The sequence below is a fragment of the Pan paniscus genome, chromosome 12 (assembly GCF_029289425.2).
Source record: "Pan paniscus chromosome 12, NHGRI_mPanPan1-v2.0_pri, whole genome shotgun sequence".
Lineage (NCBI taxonomy): Eukaryota > Metazoa > Chordata > Mammalia > Primates > Hominidae > Pan > Pan paniscus.
In genome coordinates this window covers 40,717,248-40,733,588 of record NC_073261.2, presented here as the reverse complement: position 1 = coordinate 40,733,588, position 16,341 = coordinate 40,717,248, and the positions used below count along the sequence as shown (strand labels likewise).

General features: G+C 52.9%; 1 protein-coding gene across 2 annotated transcripts; it reads right to left on the bottom strand.

Annotated features, from left to right (window-relative positions):
* Window positions 1–91: 91 nt before the first annotated feature.
* SFTPB (surfactant protein B) lies at window positions 92–16,294 on the bottom strand. 2 transcript variants are annotated; one of them, XM_034953478.2, is made up of 10 exons: window positions 16,003–16,294; window positions 15,565–15,692; window positions 14,997–15,068; window positions 14,508–14,633; window positions 13,466–13,654; window positions 13,149–13,238; window positions 11,525–11,708; window positions 11,207–11,352; window positions 9,886–9,966; window positions 9,059–9,393 (listed from the first exon to the last, which is right to left on the bottom strand). In XM_034953478.2, exons 1-10 carry the CDS (start codon window positions 16,103–16,105, stop codon window positions 9,331–9,333), a joined length of 1,182 nt encoding a protein of 393 aa, XP_034809369.2. In that variant the 5' UTR covers window positions 16,106–16,294; the 3' UTR covers window positions 9,059–9,330. The 2 variants fall into 2 exon arrangements, with proteins under 2 accessions (XP_034809370.2, XP_034809369.2); XM_034953479.3 differs by lacking the exons at window positions 9,059–9,393; window positions 9,886–9,966 and adding an exon at window positions 92–6,744.
* Window positions 16,295–16,341: the final 47 nt, after the last annotated feature.

Genomic DNA, 16,341 nt, shown 5'->3' with positions numbered 1-16,341 from the left:
TTCCTTTTTAATCTTCACAAACTCTCTACCCTACAGTCTGACATCTGGTGCACATCACGCTCGCCCTTTCCTGTCAGCTTGTGGGTGGTGTGTCAGTTAGGATGCATTTATTTCTAAGTAAAAAAATACCTGAGTCAAGGGGATACATTATTATTGTGCTTAACTAGAAGGCCAGAGGTGGGCAGTTTCCAGCTGCAGTGCAGGAATGAGTAAGGGAAGAGGAAAGAAAGGAAATAGGAAGCGCTTCTCACTACAGTGCAATTCTGAGGTGGTCTCAGCCAGTCCAGTGTGGAGCCCCAGGGCAAAGATTCCCTGTCAGACAATTCAGCAGAAACGGCTCCCATCAAGCTCAGTCATGGGCTCTAGCAGCCTAGAAGAAGGGTGGCCTTGGCATGAGCACTGTGGCAGGTCCAAAGATATGGGAAGCAGCTGGAGGCAGCCAGTCAGCCCCAGCAAGTTCTGTTGAAGGGAGACAGGAGCCCTGCACTCCTGTGGTGCCACCCTTTTACCTGGACACAACCTTGTCCTCACTTTCCTCTACCTCTCTGGAAGCTCCAGTATTTCCTTAGGAGGCTTATCTCTTCTATCCAGCCATTAAATTTGGGATTTCTCAAGATTCAGTCCTAGCGTCACTCTTCTTGCTGTTTACTTTTTCCCTAGGCCATTTCAGCTATGCATTTTTATGGAAATGACTCATAAACACATATTAATCCCAGATTTTTCTAAACTCTTGAACTTCGCTCTGTTGCCCAGGCTGGAATGCAGTGGCACAATCTTGGCTCACTGCAACCTCCACCTCCCAGGGTCAAGTGATTTCCGGCTAATTTTTTTATTTTATTTTATTTTATTTTTTCATTTTTATTTTTATTTTAGAGATGGAGTCTTGCTCTGTCGCCCAGGCTAGAGTGCAGTGGCGTGATCTCAGCTCACTGCAGCCTCTGCCTCCTGGGTTCAAATGATTCTCCTGCCTCAGCCTCCTGAATAGCTGGGATTATAGGCGAACACCACCGTGCCCAGCTAATTTTTGTATTTTTAGTAGAGACGGGGTTTCATCATGTTGGCCAGGCTGGTCTCGAACTCCTGACCTCAAATGATCCACCTGCCTCGGCCTCCCAAAGTGTTGGGATTACAGGCGTGAGCCATGGTGCCCGGCCCTATTTTTGGGTGTTTTAAAGTAAACTCAAACTTAACATTGTTTAGAACTGAGCTTGCCAGGTGTGGTGGCTCCTGCCTGTAATCCTAACATTTTGGGAGGCTGAGGTGGAAGAATTGTTTGTGGTCAGGAGTTCAAGACCAGCCTGGCCAATATAGCAAGACCCTATCTCTACAATAACAACAACAAAAGTTAGCTGGGCATGGTGGTGTGTGCCTGTAGTTCCACCTATTTGGGAGGCTGAGGCAGGAAGATCCTTTGAGCGCGGGATTTGAGGCTGCAGTGAACCATGATTGCACCACTGCACTCCAGCCTGGGCAACAGAGCAAGACCTTGTCATTACAAAAAAGAAAAAAAATTGAGCTTGTGAGTTTCCCCCCCTTTTTTTTTTTTTGAGATGGAGTCTCACTCTGTTGTCCAGGCTGGAGTGCAGTGGTGCGATCTCAGCTCACTGCCGACCTCTGCCTCTCAGGCTCTAGTGATTCTCCTGCCACAGCCTTCCGAGTAGGTGGGACTACAGGTGTGCACCCCAGACCCGGCTAATTTTTGTATTTTTAGTAGAGATGGGGTTTCTCCATGTTGGTCAGGCTGGTCTTGAACTCTAGACCTCAGGTGTTCTGCCCGCCTCGGCCTCCCAAAGTGCTGGGATTACAGGCATGAGCCACCGTGCCTGGCCAATCACCCATATTTTTTGAGTAAATGCTTTAGTACTTAGCCTGTGTTCTCTGTGTTGTCCTTTTGCACAAATGATTTTGTCTCTTTATACCCTTCCAAGATGGTGAAAATAGGAATTATCACTTAAAAGTTTAGGGACTATTTCTTGGAGCTGACTATCATATCCTGTGTGATCTTGAGGTCCTTTGTGGGTGACACATGGCTTGCTTCCACCACGGCTGTCTGGGTTGGGGGCCTGGCCTGCATGTCTTCAAAGCTGATCCCAGCATGCCCTTCCTCTTTTGGAGACCTCAAGGTCTGGCCAGAGTTTGAACCACACATGGGGAAGAAGTGAAATTCAATTCATGTTTTCTTAGCATGACCCCACAGCCAGAAATCACGAGAAAAAGATAGATGTGGAAAAAATACTCCAGATACATGATAGAGAAAAATTTGCAATGTATAGGACAGTAAATAAATGAATATACCTAGTTTATTTTTACTGGTAAAACAATAAGAAAAAGAAACCTAAACAGAAAATTGGGCAAAAAACCCAAGTAGGCATTTCACAAAAGATGAAATATAAATGGCCAATAAACATGTGAAAAGGTGTTTATTTGGTAACTAAAGAAATGCAAATTAGAACGACCATGAGACATCATTTAAAAATATTTTGATTAGCAGAAAAAAAAAAAAGGAAGCAAACGAAACCAAACCAAACCAAACCAAAACAAAACAAATATTTTGGATAGGCCAGATGCAGTGGCTCACACCTGTAATCCCAGCACTTTGGGAGGCCAAGACTGGTGGATCATCTGAGGTCAGGAGTTTGAGACCAGCCTGGACAACATGGTGAAACCCCGTCTCTACTAAAAATGCAAAAATTAGCCAGGCATGGTAGCACGTTCCTGTAATCTCAGCTACTCCGGAGGCTGAGGCAAGAGAATTGCTTGAACCTGGGAGGCAGAGGCTGCAGTGAGCCGAGATTGTGCCACTGCACTCCAGCCTGTATATATAAATATATATATATATATTTTTGGATTAGCAAAGTTTGAAAGATTGTTAATACCCCAGTTTGGTGAGAGTGGAAAGAGGCACTTGTTTTCTTTTGGGATAGAAATTGGTACGGCTGGCACAGAGGCCCAGATTGATAATCCAGCCTCTGTTAAAAGTAAAGGTGTCCCCCAAATTTCATGTCTTGGAATTGATTCTAAGAAGATAGTCAGACAAACAAAGATGTGAGTGCAAGGATTTTTATTTTTCGCAAATTGTTGATAATAGTTGCTTAAAAAAGAAAGGGCCGGCCATGCGCGGTGGCTCACGCCTGTAATCCCAGCACTTTGGGAGGCTGAGGCGGGTGGATCATGAGTTCAGGAGATCAGGACCATCTTGGCTAACACAGTGAAACCCCGTCTCTAGTAAAAATACAAAAAAAAAAAAAAAAAAAAAAATTAGCTGGGCGTGGTGGCGGGCGTCTGTAGTCCCAGCTACTCAGGAGGCTGAGGCAGGAGAATGGCGTGAACCTGGGATGCGGAGCTTGCAGCGAGCTGAGATCACGCCACTGCAATCCAGCCTGGGTGACAGAGTGAGACTCTGTCTCAAAAAAAAAAAAAAAAAAGTAAGGGCCAGCCATGGTATCTGACGCCTGTAGTCCCAGCACTTAGGGAGGCAGAGGCAGGAGGATTGCTTGAACCCCAGAGTGATGGCACCACTGCACTCTAGCCTGGGAGACAGAGCTGTCATGTGGCAATTAGCAATAATAGTAGATACTTACATTTATTGACCTGAAAAGGTTATTGTTAAATGAACAGTGCAGGTTACAAAGCAGCATGTATAGGATGTTTCCATTTTGTAGATCTGCTGTATCTGTTTTTGTATATGTGCACAGAAAGCTTTGGAATTACAGATAATAACATGTTAATAATGATTATGTCGTGGATTTAAAATTTCAGTTATTCATTAGGGGGACATAATGTAATTATCTTTATTTCTCTATAACTGAACTCATTTTGGCTCATGAGCCCTCAAAACATATTATTTCCATTTCGGAGTAACTCATTCCCTTCTTAATACTCAGCCTCTCTTGGCTGACTAACCACTGAATCCTCTTTCCCCTTTCCCTGGGAGTGATTTACAGATTGCCCTGTGGTGAGGAGAGGCACTGGGGACTAAGCATTCCCTGGCCATCCAGGTCTCTCTGGAGTGTCTCTCGTCTTGCCTGATCATCATCTTCTTGTGCCATCACTGCTACACATCTGATTTCTGCTCATCTCAAGATCCACTAAATCTGTCACAGATTCATCCCCAACCATGGGCTCTTACGGGTGCACCATCTTGTCCAGAGCCAGTTCTGACTGCCTCTCGGTCTGTGGGTTGAGGTTGCTCTTCTGCAACCACATCACACTGGGGACACTCTGTGAGGCAGACCTCAGGCCAGCTGCCTAGCTCCATCCCTCAGGCTAGCGTCCTCACCCTTTCTGATGTCCTGTGAGAGGTAGGCTTCTCTTAGAAGCCCACACCCTGGAAAGTGAAGAATAAGTCCCCTCCTCTTGGGCTATAATCCCTCCTGGGACTTCTCTTCCCCCAACTTCCTAAGGGCAGAGGTGCAGGATGTTGGACACTTCTCAGGGACCCTAGGAGTCTCAAGTGTAGCCACTTCCTGCCAATTCTGTCCTCCTACCAGCTAGTCAACTCTTTTTTAAAATTATTTATTTATTTGTTTTTGAAATAGGATCTCTCTGTGTCACTCAGGGTGGAGTGCAGTGGCATCATCACGGCTCACTGCAGCCTTGACCTGGATTCAAGCGACCCTCCCACCTCAGCCTCCTGAATAGCTGGGACCACAGACACACGCCACCACGCCCAGCTAATGTTTGTATCTTTTTTTTTTTCTTTTAGACAGAGTTTTGCTCTTGTTGCCCAGGCTGGAGTGCAGTGGCGCAATCCTGGCTCACTGCAGCCTCTGCCTCCTGGGTTCAAGCAATTCTCTTGTCTCAGCCTTCCAAGTAGCTGGGATAACAGGCATGCACCACCACATCCAGCTAATTTTGTATTTTTTTTAGTAGATATGTGGTTTCACCATGTTAGGCTGTTCTCGAACTCCTAACCTCAAGTGATCCACCCACCTCAGCCTCCAAAAGTGCTAGGATTACAGGTGTGAGCCACCATGCCCAGCCAAATTTTTATATTTTTTATAGAGATGGTGTTTTGCCACGTTGCCCAGTCTGGTCTTGAACTCCTGGGCTCAAGTGATTCACCCACCTCAACCTCCCAAAGTCTGCCAATTCTTGACCTCCTTTTGAATGAAGCCGCCTTTTTCATTATCAGGCACTCATTCCCACTCATATTTTTGGGATAAACTATTAATGCCTCCAGTTCTTCAAACATTGGCTCTTCATTGTCTCAATCAAGCTATTTTGTTTTTATTTTTTTAAATTTAAAACACCCTTTTCTCTCAGAGAGTTGGATTTTGTAATGGAAACAATGGCTTTAAGGACAGTAGTTAGCTATAGATTTACAAATGTCTACTTAAAATCCAGGAGCCAATGAATTGTGTGTCTCATCCCTAGCCCAAGAGCAGGCTGCATAGACAGCTCTTTCTGGCGCTTGAACGGTGGAGGTGTGGAGCCAGAGGCTGTGGGGAGAAGATGGAAAAAGCCCCAAGCTCAGTGTCAAAACACACACCCTGCAGTAGCTCTCTCCTGGGCTAGGTGGGACTGTGGGTGTCACATGATTCCCTGTGAAGAGACTACCAAACAGGCTTTGTGTGAACAATAAAGCTTTTTAATCACCTGGGTGCAGGTGGGCTGAGTCTGAAAAGAGTCAGCAAAGGGTGGTGGGATTATCGTTAGTTCTTGTAGGTTTGGGATAGGCGGTGGAATTAGGAGCAATTTTTTGTGGGCAGGGGGTGGATCTTACAAAGCACATTCTCAATGGCGGAGAGAATATTACAAAATACCTTCTTAAGGGTGCGGGAGTGGGGGCGTGGGGGGGTGGGGAGAATATTACAAAGTACCTTCTCAAGGGTGGGGACGGTGTATTGTCACAAGGTCAATTGATCAGTTAGGGTGGGGCAGGAACAAATCACAATGGTGGAATGTCATCAGTTAAGGCAGGAACTGGCTATTTTCACTTCTTTTGTGGATCTTCAGTTGCTTCAGGCCATCTGGGTGTATACGTGCAGGGCACAGGGGATATGATGGCTTAGCTTGGGCTCAGAGGCCTGACAGTGGGTAATTTCCACTCCCTTTGTCTGTAGTTTCTGAATTTCTTACAAGAAACATGTATAAGAAATATGACAAAAGTTATTTTATAAATAAAGGGACACTTCCAGGCATTTCAGTCTTTAAGAAAAGCTAAGGCTTGTTTGGCTTTTTGTTTATTTTTAGGTTTTTGGTGTCCTCACGACCTAACCTCATCCCAGTGAGTAGAGACTGGGAGGGGAGAGCAGCAGCTGGAGGGCAGGCTGGGAGTGCTTGTGAGGGAGAGGAGCTGTGGACGTCTGCTTCTCTGCCAAGGGAGAGAGTGAGGTAGGCCTGGGCCCGCTGACTTCAGGGTGAGGCCATAGCTACTGCAGCGCTTTTTATTTATTTATTTATTTACTGAGATGGAGTCTTGCTCTGTCACCCAGGCTGGAGTGCAGTGGTGCAATCTCGGCTCACTGCAACCTCTGTGTCCTGGGCTGCAGTGATTCTCCTGCGCTCAAGCAATTCTCCTGCCTCGGCCTTCTGAGTAGTTGGGATTACAGGCATACGCCACCACACTTGGCTAATTTTTTGTATTTTTAGTAGAAATGGGGTTTCACCATGTTGGCGAGGCTGGTCTCGAAATCCTGACCTCAAGGATCCTCCTGCCTCGGCCTCCTAAGGTGCTGGGATTGCAGGTGTGAGCCACCACGTCCGGCCATACTGCAGCACTTTAAAGGACGGTGTCTTTTTCTTTCTCATACAAGAGAATAGGACTTTATTAGCATTGGTGCAGGCATTATGTTACACAGGAATGGGTCCCTAGCTTGCACAACCCCAGCTGGGCTTTCAGCAGATAAATCACAGCAGAAATAGAATCACCCTAGGACTTTCAATCAAAAGCTGGAAGTCCACCTTACAGAAAGACAAAAAGAAACCCCTTTTTATATCTTAACAAAGCGACAGCTCTCAAGCAACAGAACATCTCGAGCAAGAAAGCTTGCCCGGTCGCCATCCCATCATGCCAGAGCGTGCAGTGTCCACCCTTGACCACGCTGGGGAGTTGCTGATTTTTTGAAAAAGCTTAACAATTTCTGATGTCTATCTTTTAGAGTTCTGTATGTTCCCATTTTTTATTCTTCTGAATTTTGAATTGCAAGTAGCTGTAAAAGCCAATCTTTGAGTGCATGGGGGTGGGTGTGAGGCGGGGCTCAGCTTCAACCCCCTGTCCTGTAAAGCAGTGGCTGGTTTTTCCTGAGCCCAGCCCTGGGAGGTCGTGGTAGGTGTGGAGGCTGCAGAGCTCCTCCAGATGCTGCCCTCGCTGTGCCTCACACCAGAGAGGATGGAAGTGGGCTCTGGCGTCAGACCGTGGTTGAGCTGAGACAGACAAGGCCGACACAGGGCTGGGGGCCCGTGGTCCACCAGTGGAAGTGACTCCCGAGGAAGGGCAGCGAGGAGGGCGGTGTGGGAGCTGAGGCTTCTTTTCAGCTTGGCAGCTGGCAAGGGCCAGGGAGCAGGGGAAGAGCCTGGTCACCATGGTCCCAGAGCCCGTCTCACTTGGCTTTTCCTTTGCAGCTGAGGAGGATGAGGGCCAGAGAGGGACTGTGTGTATGTCCTGCCTGGGGACCCACAGCCAGGTGATAGCAGAGTTGGGTTTGAAGCCCAGGCCTCCCACGCCAACCCACTGGTCTTGCTGTTTCAGCATGGAAGGCCGGGAGCCCTGGGAGCTGGGGAAAGGCGACTGCCCAGGTCCTGGGTGACTCCCCACCCCCAGATCCCCAGCTGTCATCAGTGGGGCAAGGACACATTAAACTGGTCCCTGTGGGTCAGGTCTGAGTGGGGGAGGACCTCCCCTCCCCACTGCCTCCCACAGGGGCTTGTGATGCAGGGTTTCAGGAACAGGGCTGGCTTCCCCGCCTCAGATGGAAGAAGTGGACTTGGCTATGAGCTCCAGGAGGGCAGGGCTCAGCCATAGCCCTAGGATGTGGCCTGGCCACAGGCACCCACTTTTTTTTTTTTTTTTTTTTGAGACGGAGTCTCACTCTGTCACCCAGGCTGGAGTGCAGAGGCGCAATCTTGGCTCGCTGCAATCTCCTCCTCCCAGGTTCAAGCAGTTCTCCTCCTCAGCCTCCCAAGTAGCTGGGATTACAGGTGTGTGCCACCACATCTGGCTAATTTTTTTTTTTTTTTTTTTAGTAGATACGGGGTAAGGCTGGTCTTGAACTCCTGACCTCAAGTGATCCACTCGCCTCGGTCTCCCAAAGTGCTGGGATTACAGGTGTGAGCCACTGCGCCCAGCAAAGAAATACCTTTTTTTTTTTTTTTTTTTTTTTTTCCTGAGACGGAGTTGTGCTCTGTCGCCTAGGCTAGAGTGCAGTGGCGCGATCTCGGCACACCGCAACCTTCGCCTCCCAGGTTCAAGTGATTCTCCTGCCTAAGCGTCCTGAGTAGCTGGGATTACAGGCACCCGCCACCATGCTCAGCTAATTTTTAAAAATATTTTTAGTAGAGACGGGGTTTCACCATGTTGGCCAGGCTAGTCTCGAACTCCTGACCTCAGGTGATCTGCCTGCCTCGGCCTCCCAAAGTGCTGGGATTACCGGCGTGAGCCACCATGCCTGGCCTTACATTTTTTAAAATGAGGGAACAAATGAATAAATGACCACCATGTTAGGGGCTGGCTCTGAACAGAATTGTAAAGTGGGCCAAGCTTGCTCTCAAGGTCACCTTAAGCCCACGGTTGCTGTGTCCTGCCCTCTCAGGGTCATTTCCCAGCCTCCAGGCACCTGTTCACAGAGGCTGCATCTGGCCTCGCCTCCACCCCTCCATCCTAAGGTGCTCCACTGACTTAGAACAGGACAGTCAGGGAGAGAATGTGTCTCAGGAGGGTGGAGTCAGATGATCATGGCCTTCCTGGCATCTGAGGGGATACAGCTTCGGGTAGCAAAGTGTGATTTTCCCTGAGCCCCAGGAAAGCTTGGCCTTGGTCAGAATACATTGAACCCTGAGGGCCAGAGAGTCCCTGGGGCAAGCTCTGAGGGGGAGGCCTGGGATAGGGCAGGGCGGGGGGTTGGGGGGAGCTGGGGGTTGGGCACTCGGTGACTGGGGTTCTGGGCGGGGCAGTGCTCGGGTCCGGAAAGGGTGTTTTCCTGATGGCCGGCCAGAAGCCCTCAGGAGCCTCCAGCTGTGCGGTGAGAGGGAGGATGGAGCAGCCGGCAGGAGTGGCCGCCTCTTCCTGCTTGGGGAGCAGAAGGGCCTCCCATGCCCTGATGGTCAGGACCTGCCCCCTTACCTCCCCGCAACTCGGGGCCTGGACTCACCTGGACGGCTGAGTTCTCATCAAAGGTCGGGGTTGTGGATACACTGGAGAGGGCTGGACATGGTCCCACACACCCCGAGGGCCTGTCACAGGGACAGCACCAGGGCTGAGGCCTGGACCCCTCAGCTCCCCACACCCAGCTCTTCCGGGAAAGAACAGCACTCACTCCACCTCCCGCCTAGTGGGTGCTACCAGTGTGACTCCGTAGACCCCTCGGGCCACTCCCTGAGCCACAGGCCTTAGGGTTTAGAGCCTGAGGAGGTGAGATTTTCACTCCAGAACACCCGCTTTGTACCCCCACCCCACCAGCACACACTGGCCAGGGAACACAGCCCCATCCCATAATGGACATCCAGCCGCACTCCTCAGGCCGTCCCTCCCTTCCCATCCCCCTTTTCCATGCTCTCATGATTTTTTACACGGAAACAGAGAGGGGTGCCTCCCAATCCCTGGCCTGTGCACCTGGGACCACCTTGGACCTAGGGGAGTGAGGCCTCTGAGGATCACGGGCCCAAAGGGTGGGGGCTCTGGGAGCCAAGGGAAGTCCTAGGACCAACTGGGAGGGGTGGGTGTACCTGGCAGGTGGTGTGGGCATCCCAGCCCCTGGGCACCAGGGTCAGCAGCTGGGGCGTGTGCTGCTCCACAAATTGCTTGCACTGAGGAAGGAGACACACAGCTGTGGAGGGGACCCAGGCCCTTTGCAGGACTCTCCTGTCGTGTGGTCCTGGCCTCTCCACTTCTCTGGATCACTCTAGGGCTCCCTCCTGACTCCTCCATCAGCCCTCACGGAACACCTCTGGCTGCAGTTAAAACCCTTAACAAACTGGAGCCAGCTGAAATGGAGGACTTCCATCAGAAAAGCAGGCGACGCTGGAGATGGAGGACTCAGGCAGAGGGGTGGAAACTCAGCCACCACCCTCCCCTCCCTCCACCTCCATTTCAGTTCTAGAAGGAACCTTAACGTTCATCTGGTCCTTGAGACCAGATGTGATGGGCAGTGGGGAGGCTTGGGAGTTGCTGAGCAGGGAGCGCAGTGTGGACAGCTGCCTCCTGGGAAGAGCATCAGCTGACTTTCCTCAGGACAGGATCTCGCTTTAAGAAGGGAATTTCCTGTCCGGGTGCAGTGGCTCATGCCTGTAATCCCAGCACTTTGGGAGGCCAAGGCGGGCAGATCACTTCAGGTCAGGGGTGCGAGACCAGCCTGACCAATATGGTGAAACCTTGTCTCTACTAAAAATACAAAAATTAGCCGGGCCTGGTAGCACATGCCTGTAATCCCAGCTACTCAAGAGGCTGAGGCAGGAGAATCGCCTGAACCCGGAGGCAAGGTTGCAGTGAGCCAAGATTGCACCATTGCACTCCAGCCTGGGCAACAAGAGCAAAACTCCATCTCAAAAAAAAAAAAAAAAAAAAAAAGGGGGATTTCCTGTCATTGACTGAGTATTGGCAAGGGCCCTAGGACCTTCAAGTCCAGCCCTCTCCTTTTGCCGATGGGTTTGTCCTGAGTGAGTCACACCTTGAGGAGTGTGGGGGCAGTAAAGGGATCAGGACCCTGGAGAGAAGGCTAGTCCCTTTCCTGGCTTGAACTGGCCCTAGCGTTACTCATCTCCTGGTAGATAACCAGGCCTCTGAAGGCTTGCCTGGTGCGCACTCAGCCCGTGAAGAGGGCCTGCTGGTCCTCTGGAGCCCACAGCCCTTTGTCCAGAGGCGACTCCTAACCCTTAGCAGGCTCTGCCCTAACTTACAGTCCCACCATTGTCTGCCCCACATCCTGTCTGCCTGTCTGTGCTCCATTCTGGCCCATCCTAGGTGTCTCTGGCTGCAAAGCCTTTCCTGGGCTCAGCCTTCTGCCTTGAACAGGCCCTGACCATGAGTCCCCATGTGCTCACCCCGTACCTTTTCCCTGTCCAGCCAGGAGCCGACGCAGGCCTGGAGCATTGCCTGTGGTATGGCCTGCTCGCTGCTGTTCCCGGCCTGGGTGGTCACGGACATGCAGAGGCGGCACTCAGAGTCTCGCGGCAGCCATTCTCCTGTCGGCGACCCTGGAGATGTGAGCATTAGGGGGAAAGCAGGCAAGGCCACCCTACAGAGGTGTTTGGTTTCTGTCCTCCTTGGTGCATTGCAGTGGGACCAGAGAGGGAGAGGGTCATGCAGGGGCAGGGTAGGGGGAGGAGGAGAGCAGGCATTGGGCTAAGGAGGGGGCAGTGGGCTCACTTGGGCCAGCGCTGTCATCCATGGAGCACCGGAGGACGAGGCGGCAGACCAGCTGGGGCAGCATGCGGCCCAGCAGTGTGTCGAGCAGGATGACGGAGTAGCGCTCAGCCAGGCACTGGCAGATGCCGCCCGCCACCAGAGGTACCACGCGGCACACCTGGGCCACTGCCACAGCTAGCGCACCCTGGGGCGGGGGCGGAGAGAGGCCAGCATGGGACCTTCACTTGGCAAGCCTCCACTCTCTGCCCAGCACCCAGCTGGGCACTTCCTACACATTCCCTCATTCTCTTCTAGAAGGGAGGGCAAGGCTATTCACAAATAAGGACACTGGGGATCAGAGAGTCCAGGGGATGCAGGGGACTCACACAGGGTCACTGAGTGTAGGAGCCAGCTTCAGACCTACGTCTGGCCCCAAAGGCTCTGGCCCACAGCTAGTGACTCTCAGACTGACATGCTGGACCTGACCTTCCCCCAATGCTTGGGATTCAGCTGCTTGCCTGACTCTCCTCTCCTGTACTTCACACAGGCATCTTGAACTCAACATGGCCAGGAGGGAGCTCTCTGTTTTTTCGCTCAAACCTGTTTTCTTCTTTAGTCTCCCCATCTCAGCTGCTGGCATTACAGAGGGCTGGTTGCTCTGGCCAGTGTGTAAAAGTCACTTTGGAGTCCTCCCTGGTCCTCACGCTCCAGGCCCATCCATGCCCAATAGCAGTGGGCCCACCTCCCAAATGCATCCCCAGGCCAGCCCTCAGCTCCGTCCCTGTCCCATCACCTCTCACTGCAATCTCTGCAGTGATCTTTCCTTCTTTCTTTTTTTTGAGACAGAGTCTTGCTCTGTCACCCAGGCTAGAGTACAGTGGCGTGATGTCGGCTCACTGCAACCTCCGCCTCCTGGGTTCAAGTGATTCTCCTGCCTCAGCCTCCCGAGTAGCTGGGACTACAGGCACCTGTCACATCTGGCTAATTTTTGTATTCTTAGTAGAGACCGGGTTTCGCCATGTTGCCCAAGCTGGTCTTGAACTCCTGGGCTGAAGTGAACCACCTGCCTCAGCAGGAACCTCACCTGCTGCCTTGTGCCCCTGGTGGCCCACGCAACCCTATCTGGGAAAGGCTGAGGGGGCAGGGCCTTTCCTCATTTGGGCCCCAATTTGGGCAAGGTAGCCCTGGGCTGGCGGGGCCATTGGACAATAGCCACTGCAGGTCTGGAAGACTCCAAGTTGGACTCAGGCAAGGATGGGGAATCTATCTGTGGAAATTCCCCTCTTGAAAGATCAAAGCAACCTTTCTACAGAGACCTCTGGGGATCTTTCTCCATCAGATGGTGAGCTGCTGGAGGACAAAGCTGCGTCTTGTCCGTTTTTGTACTTTGGCTCCTGGCGTGGCACCTCCATACAGTGGGGGCTTAATGTTTGTTGCATGAACTGTAGGCCTGGCACCTACCAGGCCTGAGCCTGAGCCCCAGGGTCCCCTGGGTGGGGGCAATGCACAAGCGGCTCTCTCCCCTCCTAACTTCTGGCAGCCAGCTGGGTCCTGATGCGGGTGTGAGTTGGGAGAGAGGTGGGAGCTGCAGGGAGCTATAGGTGTGCGTGTGCTCCTGGGCTCTGTGAGGCCCTGGATGCCTCACCTTGGGAATCATGGCTTGGATCCGCTTGATCAGAGCCCTGCAGAGCCAGCAATAGGGGAGAGGAATGGGGAATTGCTGCTCGGAGAGATCCTGGGGAAAGAATCAGGTGGAGGCCAGGCTGGGTGCTGGGAGAAGAGTCCTCCAGGCTCTCCTCCCCTCCCTCTTCCTCCCTTTCTCTCCCTCCTCCCTTAGGCCCTGCCTGGAGCTTCCTATCACCTTCCCGGCTCTGCCTCTCCCAGGGCCCAGTGCCCATGGGCTTCGGAGGTGGCTCTAGCCCTCTGGATCTCCACTTAACTGGCTGTGGGGGCCTCCCTCACCTGTGTGTGAGGCCCAGGCCTCGCCTGGAGGGCCCCGGGCAGCACAGGGAGGACGAGCTTGTCCAGCAGAGGGTCTGGCAGAGGGTCCCGCAGAGGTTTGGGCAGGGGGTCTGACATCCCTGGCTCCTGCTCTGGCTCTGGCTGCCGGGATTTGCACAGGCCCAGGTGCATACAGATGCCGTTTGAGTCCTGGGGCACAGCACAGGGTGGGAGTGTTAGGGTCTGGGAGGGAAGCCCACCCCTATTCAGGCTGGCCCAAGGGCTCAGGGATCACTGGAATGGGAGGAAGCAGGCCTAGTGGGGGTGCTGTGGTTTAGAACTCTATGTGGGGGGACAAAAGGCAAAGATAGGGCTGTGTGGGGACTTTAGGGCAGGTGGCTGGGATTGTGTGTGAATGAGCATGAGCATATATGTGAGAATGAATAAGTGTGTAAGCATGTGTGTGAGAGTGAGGGTGTAAGGGTGTGTGAGCGTACAGGCCCACCGTGTGCACCTGAACCTGGGGGCCCGTGGTCAGGTGCATGGCTGAAGGGCACGTAGTTTCCTAGGCCCTTTGTAGACAGGGTGTGTGTGTGTGTGTGTGTGGCCAGCTGGGGTGCTGTGTGTGTGCTGTGTGTGTGTGTGTCTGGCTGGCTGGGGTACTGTGTGGGTATGTGTCTGGATGGAGTGCTGTGTGTGTGTGTGTTTCCGGCTGGCTGGGGTACTGTGTGTGTGTATGTGTCTGGATAGGGTGCCGTGTGTGTGTGCGTCTGGCCAGCTGGGGTACTGTGTGTGTGTGTGTCCGGCCAGCTGGGATGTTGTGTGTGTGTGTGTGTGTGTCCGGCTGGCTGGGATGTTGTGTGTGTGTGTGTCCGGCTGGCTGGGGTGCTGTGTGTTTGTGTCTGGCCTGCTTGGGTGCTGTGTGTGTGTTTGTGTCCGGCCGGCTCGGGTGCTGTGTGTGTGTGTGTGTGTGTGTGTGTCTGGCTGGCTGGGGTGGCTCCCCATGGGTGGGCACAGGGGCCTGCGTGGGGAGGCAGGCAGGAGGTGAGCTTGCAGCCCTCACAATCTGGTTCTGGAAGTAGTCGATGACCAGGGGGAAGTAGTCGTCGAGCACTTGGTTGCACTGGGGCATGAGCAGCTTCAAGGGGAGGATGTTGCACTCCTGCTCCAGGGACTTCCTCATCGTGTCCTGGGAGGCCAGAGGGGGCCGTCAGCTGGGCCTCTCTGAGGTCTACCCCGCCCAAGTCCCTGGACACAAGGCCCCACCAGGGCAGACTGACCCCTAATCCCCCAGGGTGCTGGAGTTCACAAGTGCCAAGGAGTTAAGTAGTTGGGCACATGTAGGGGCCCTTCCCCTCAGGGAAGACCATCTCTGGCTGTGCTGTTGAGCTCAGGGCCATGACCTGCTCCCAGCCAGGAGGAGCTGGGACTTCCCAGGCACCCAGGCCTCCTCCTCAGCCCGGAAATGGCCCCTTTAGGGGGCTCAGCTCTTCCCTGCTCTGTCCCTCATCTCTTGGGCCCCAGCCTTCATCCAGGATCTGGGCATCATTACCTGGAAAATGGCCTCCTTGGCCATCTTGTTAAGGATGTGGACGATGTCCTCACACTCTTGGCATAGGTCATCCTGGGGAGGGAGGGGCCCCAAGGTGGAGGACACATGAGTAGGGGAGGCTCCCAGCTCCAATGGGGAGGTTCTCTCAGGAAGAGGCCAACAGAGCACTCCAAGGCACATGCAGCTGCCCACCAGCCCAACTTGTCCCATCTCATCCATATCAATTTATCCCATCCATCTCTTCTATTCATCCATCCCAATCCATCCATCTTTATTCTGTGTCATCCCATCCCATCCCATCCCATCCATCTTTATTCTATGTCATCCTATCCTATCCCTTCCCCTCCCATCCATCCCATCCCATCCCATTCATCCGACTCCATCTATTCTATGTCATCGTATCCCATCGCATCCATCCCATTCCATTTTATCCTATCTCATTTCATCTCATCCCATTTCATCTCATCCATCCCCTATGGGGGCTCCACTCTCCTCCTGCCCATCCAGAGCCCACCTAGCACCCTTCATTTCAGACCCCCAGTTGCCATGCATCCTTGGTGGTACTCACGGCTCCCACATGTCCCCAGACTTCCTGTAGGCAATGCCCTAGGGCTCTGCACTGCAATGCTTGCTCCAGGCTTTGGCACCAGAACTCAGGGCCCTGGGCACAGGCCAAGGATGAGGTGGTCCAGGCAGCTGTGGTTTGGGGCCAGAGCAACCTTAATCAGGATCCAGGCTACACACCTGGCATCATGATTTCACCCACCCTCTAGACCCAGTTTTGCTGGGAGTGTGAGGCCATTAAACATGTGGACGTCAGACAGCTCTGGGTTCCACCTGCTCCTGGACCCGCCAGCTGTGTGACCTTGGATAAGCTCTGACCCCTCTCTGAACCCCAGCTGCCTTGTCTTTAAAATGAGGACAGACTTGGGTTAATGCCTAGCACAAAGCAGTGCTCAGTGAGTGGTGGAGCTGCCTAGGAGAGGGGAGGCTGGGGGAGACTCACCAGTGCCTGGGCCACAGAGCGTGGGCAGCAGCAGCAGCAGCCACTGCAGCAGGTGTGACTCAGCCATGGCACCTCTGCAGCCTGGGTACCCTGCTTGGGGCATGGCCCCTTATAGCTGGGCGGGGCATGGGGGCTCTGTAGGAGTGGCAGCGACCTCAGTGTTTGTCTTTGCTCTGAAGAGCCCTCCAGGTGCTTGATCCCACCTTTTCCCAGCAGGAACACTCCTGCCTGCCTTACCACCTGTCCTGGCTGATGGCCTGTTCCTGCCTCCTTTGCCCCCTGCCCAGACTCCCATGTTCCTGGACTTGTGGCTTACTCCAACCAGGGGCTCTCAAGCCT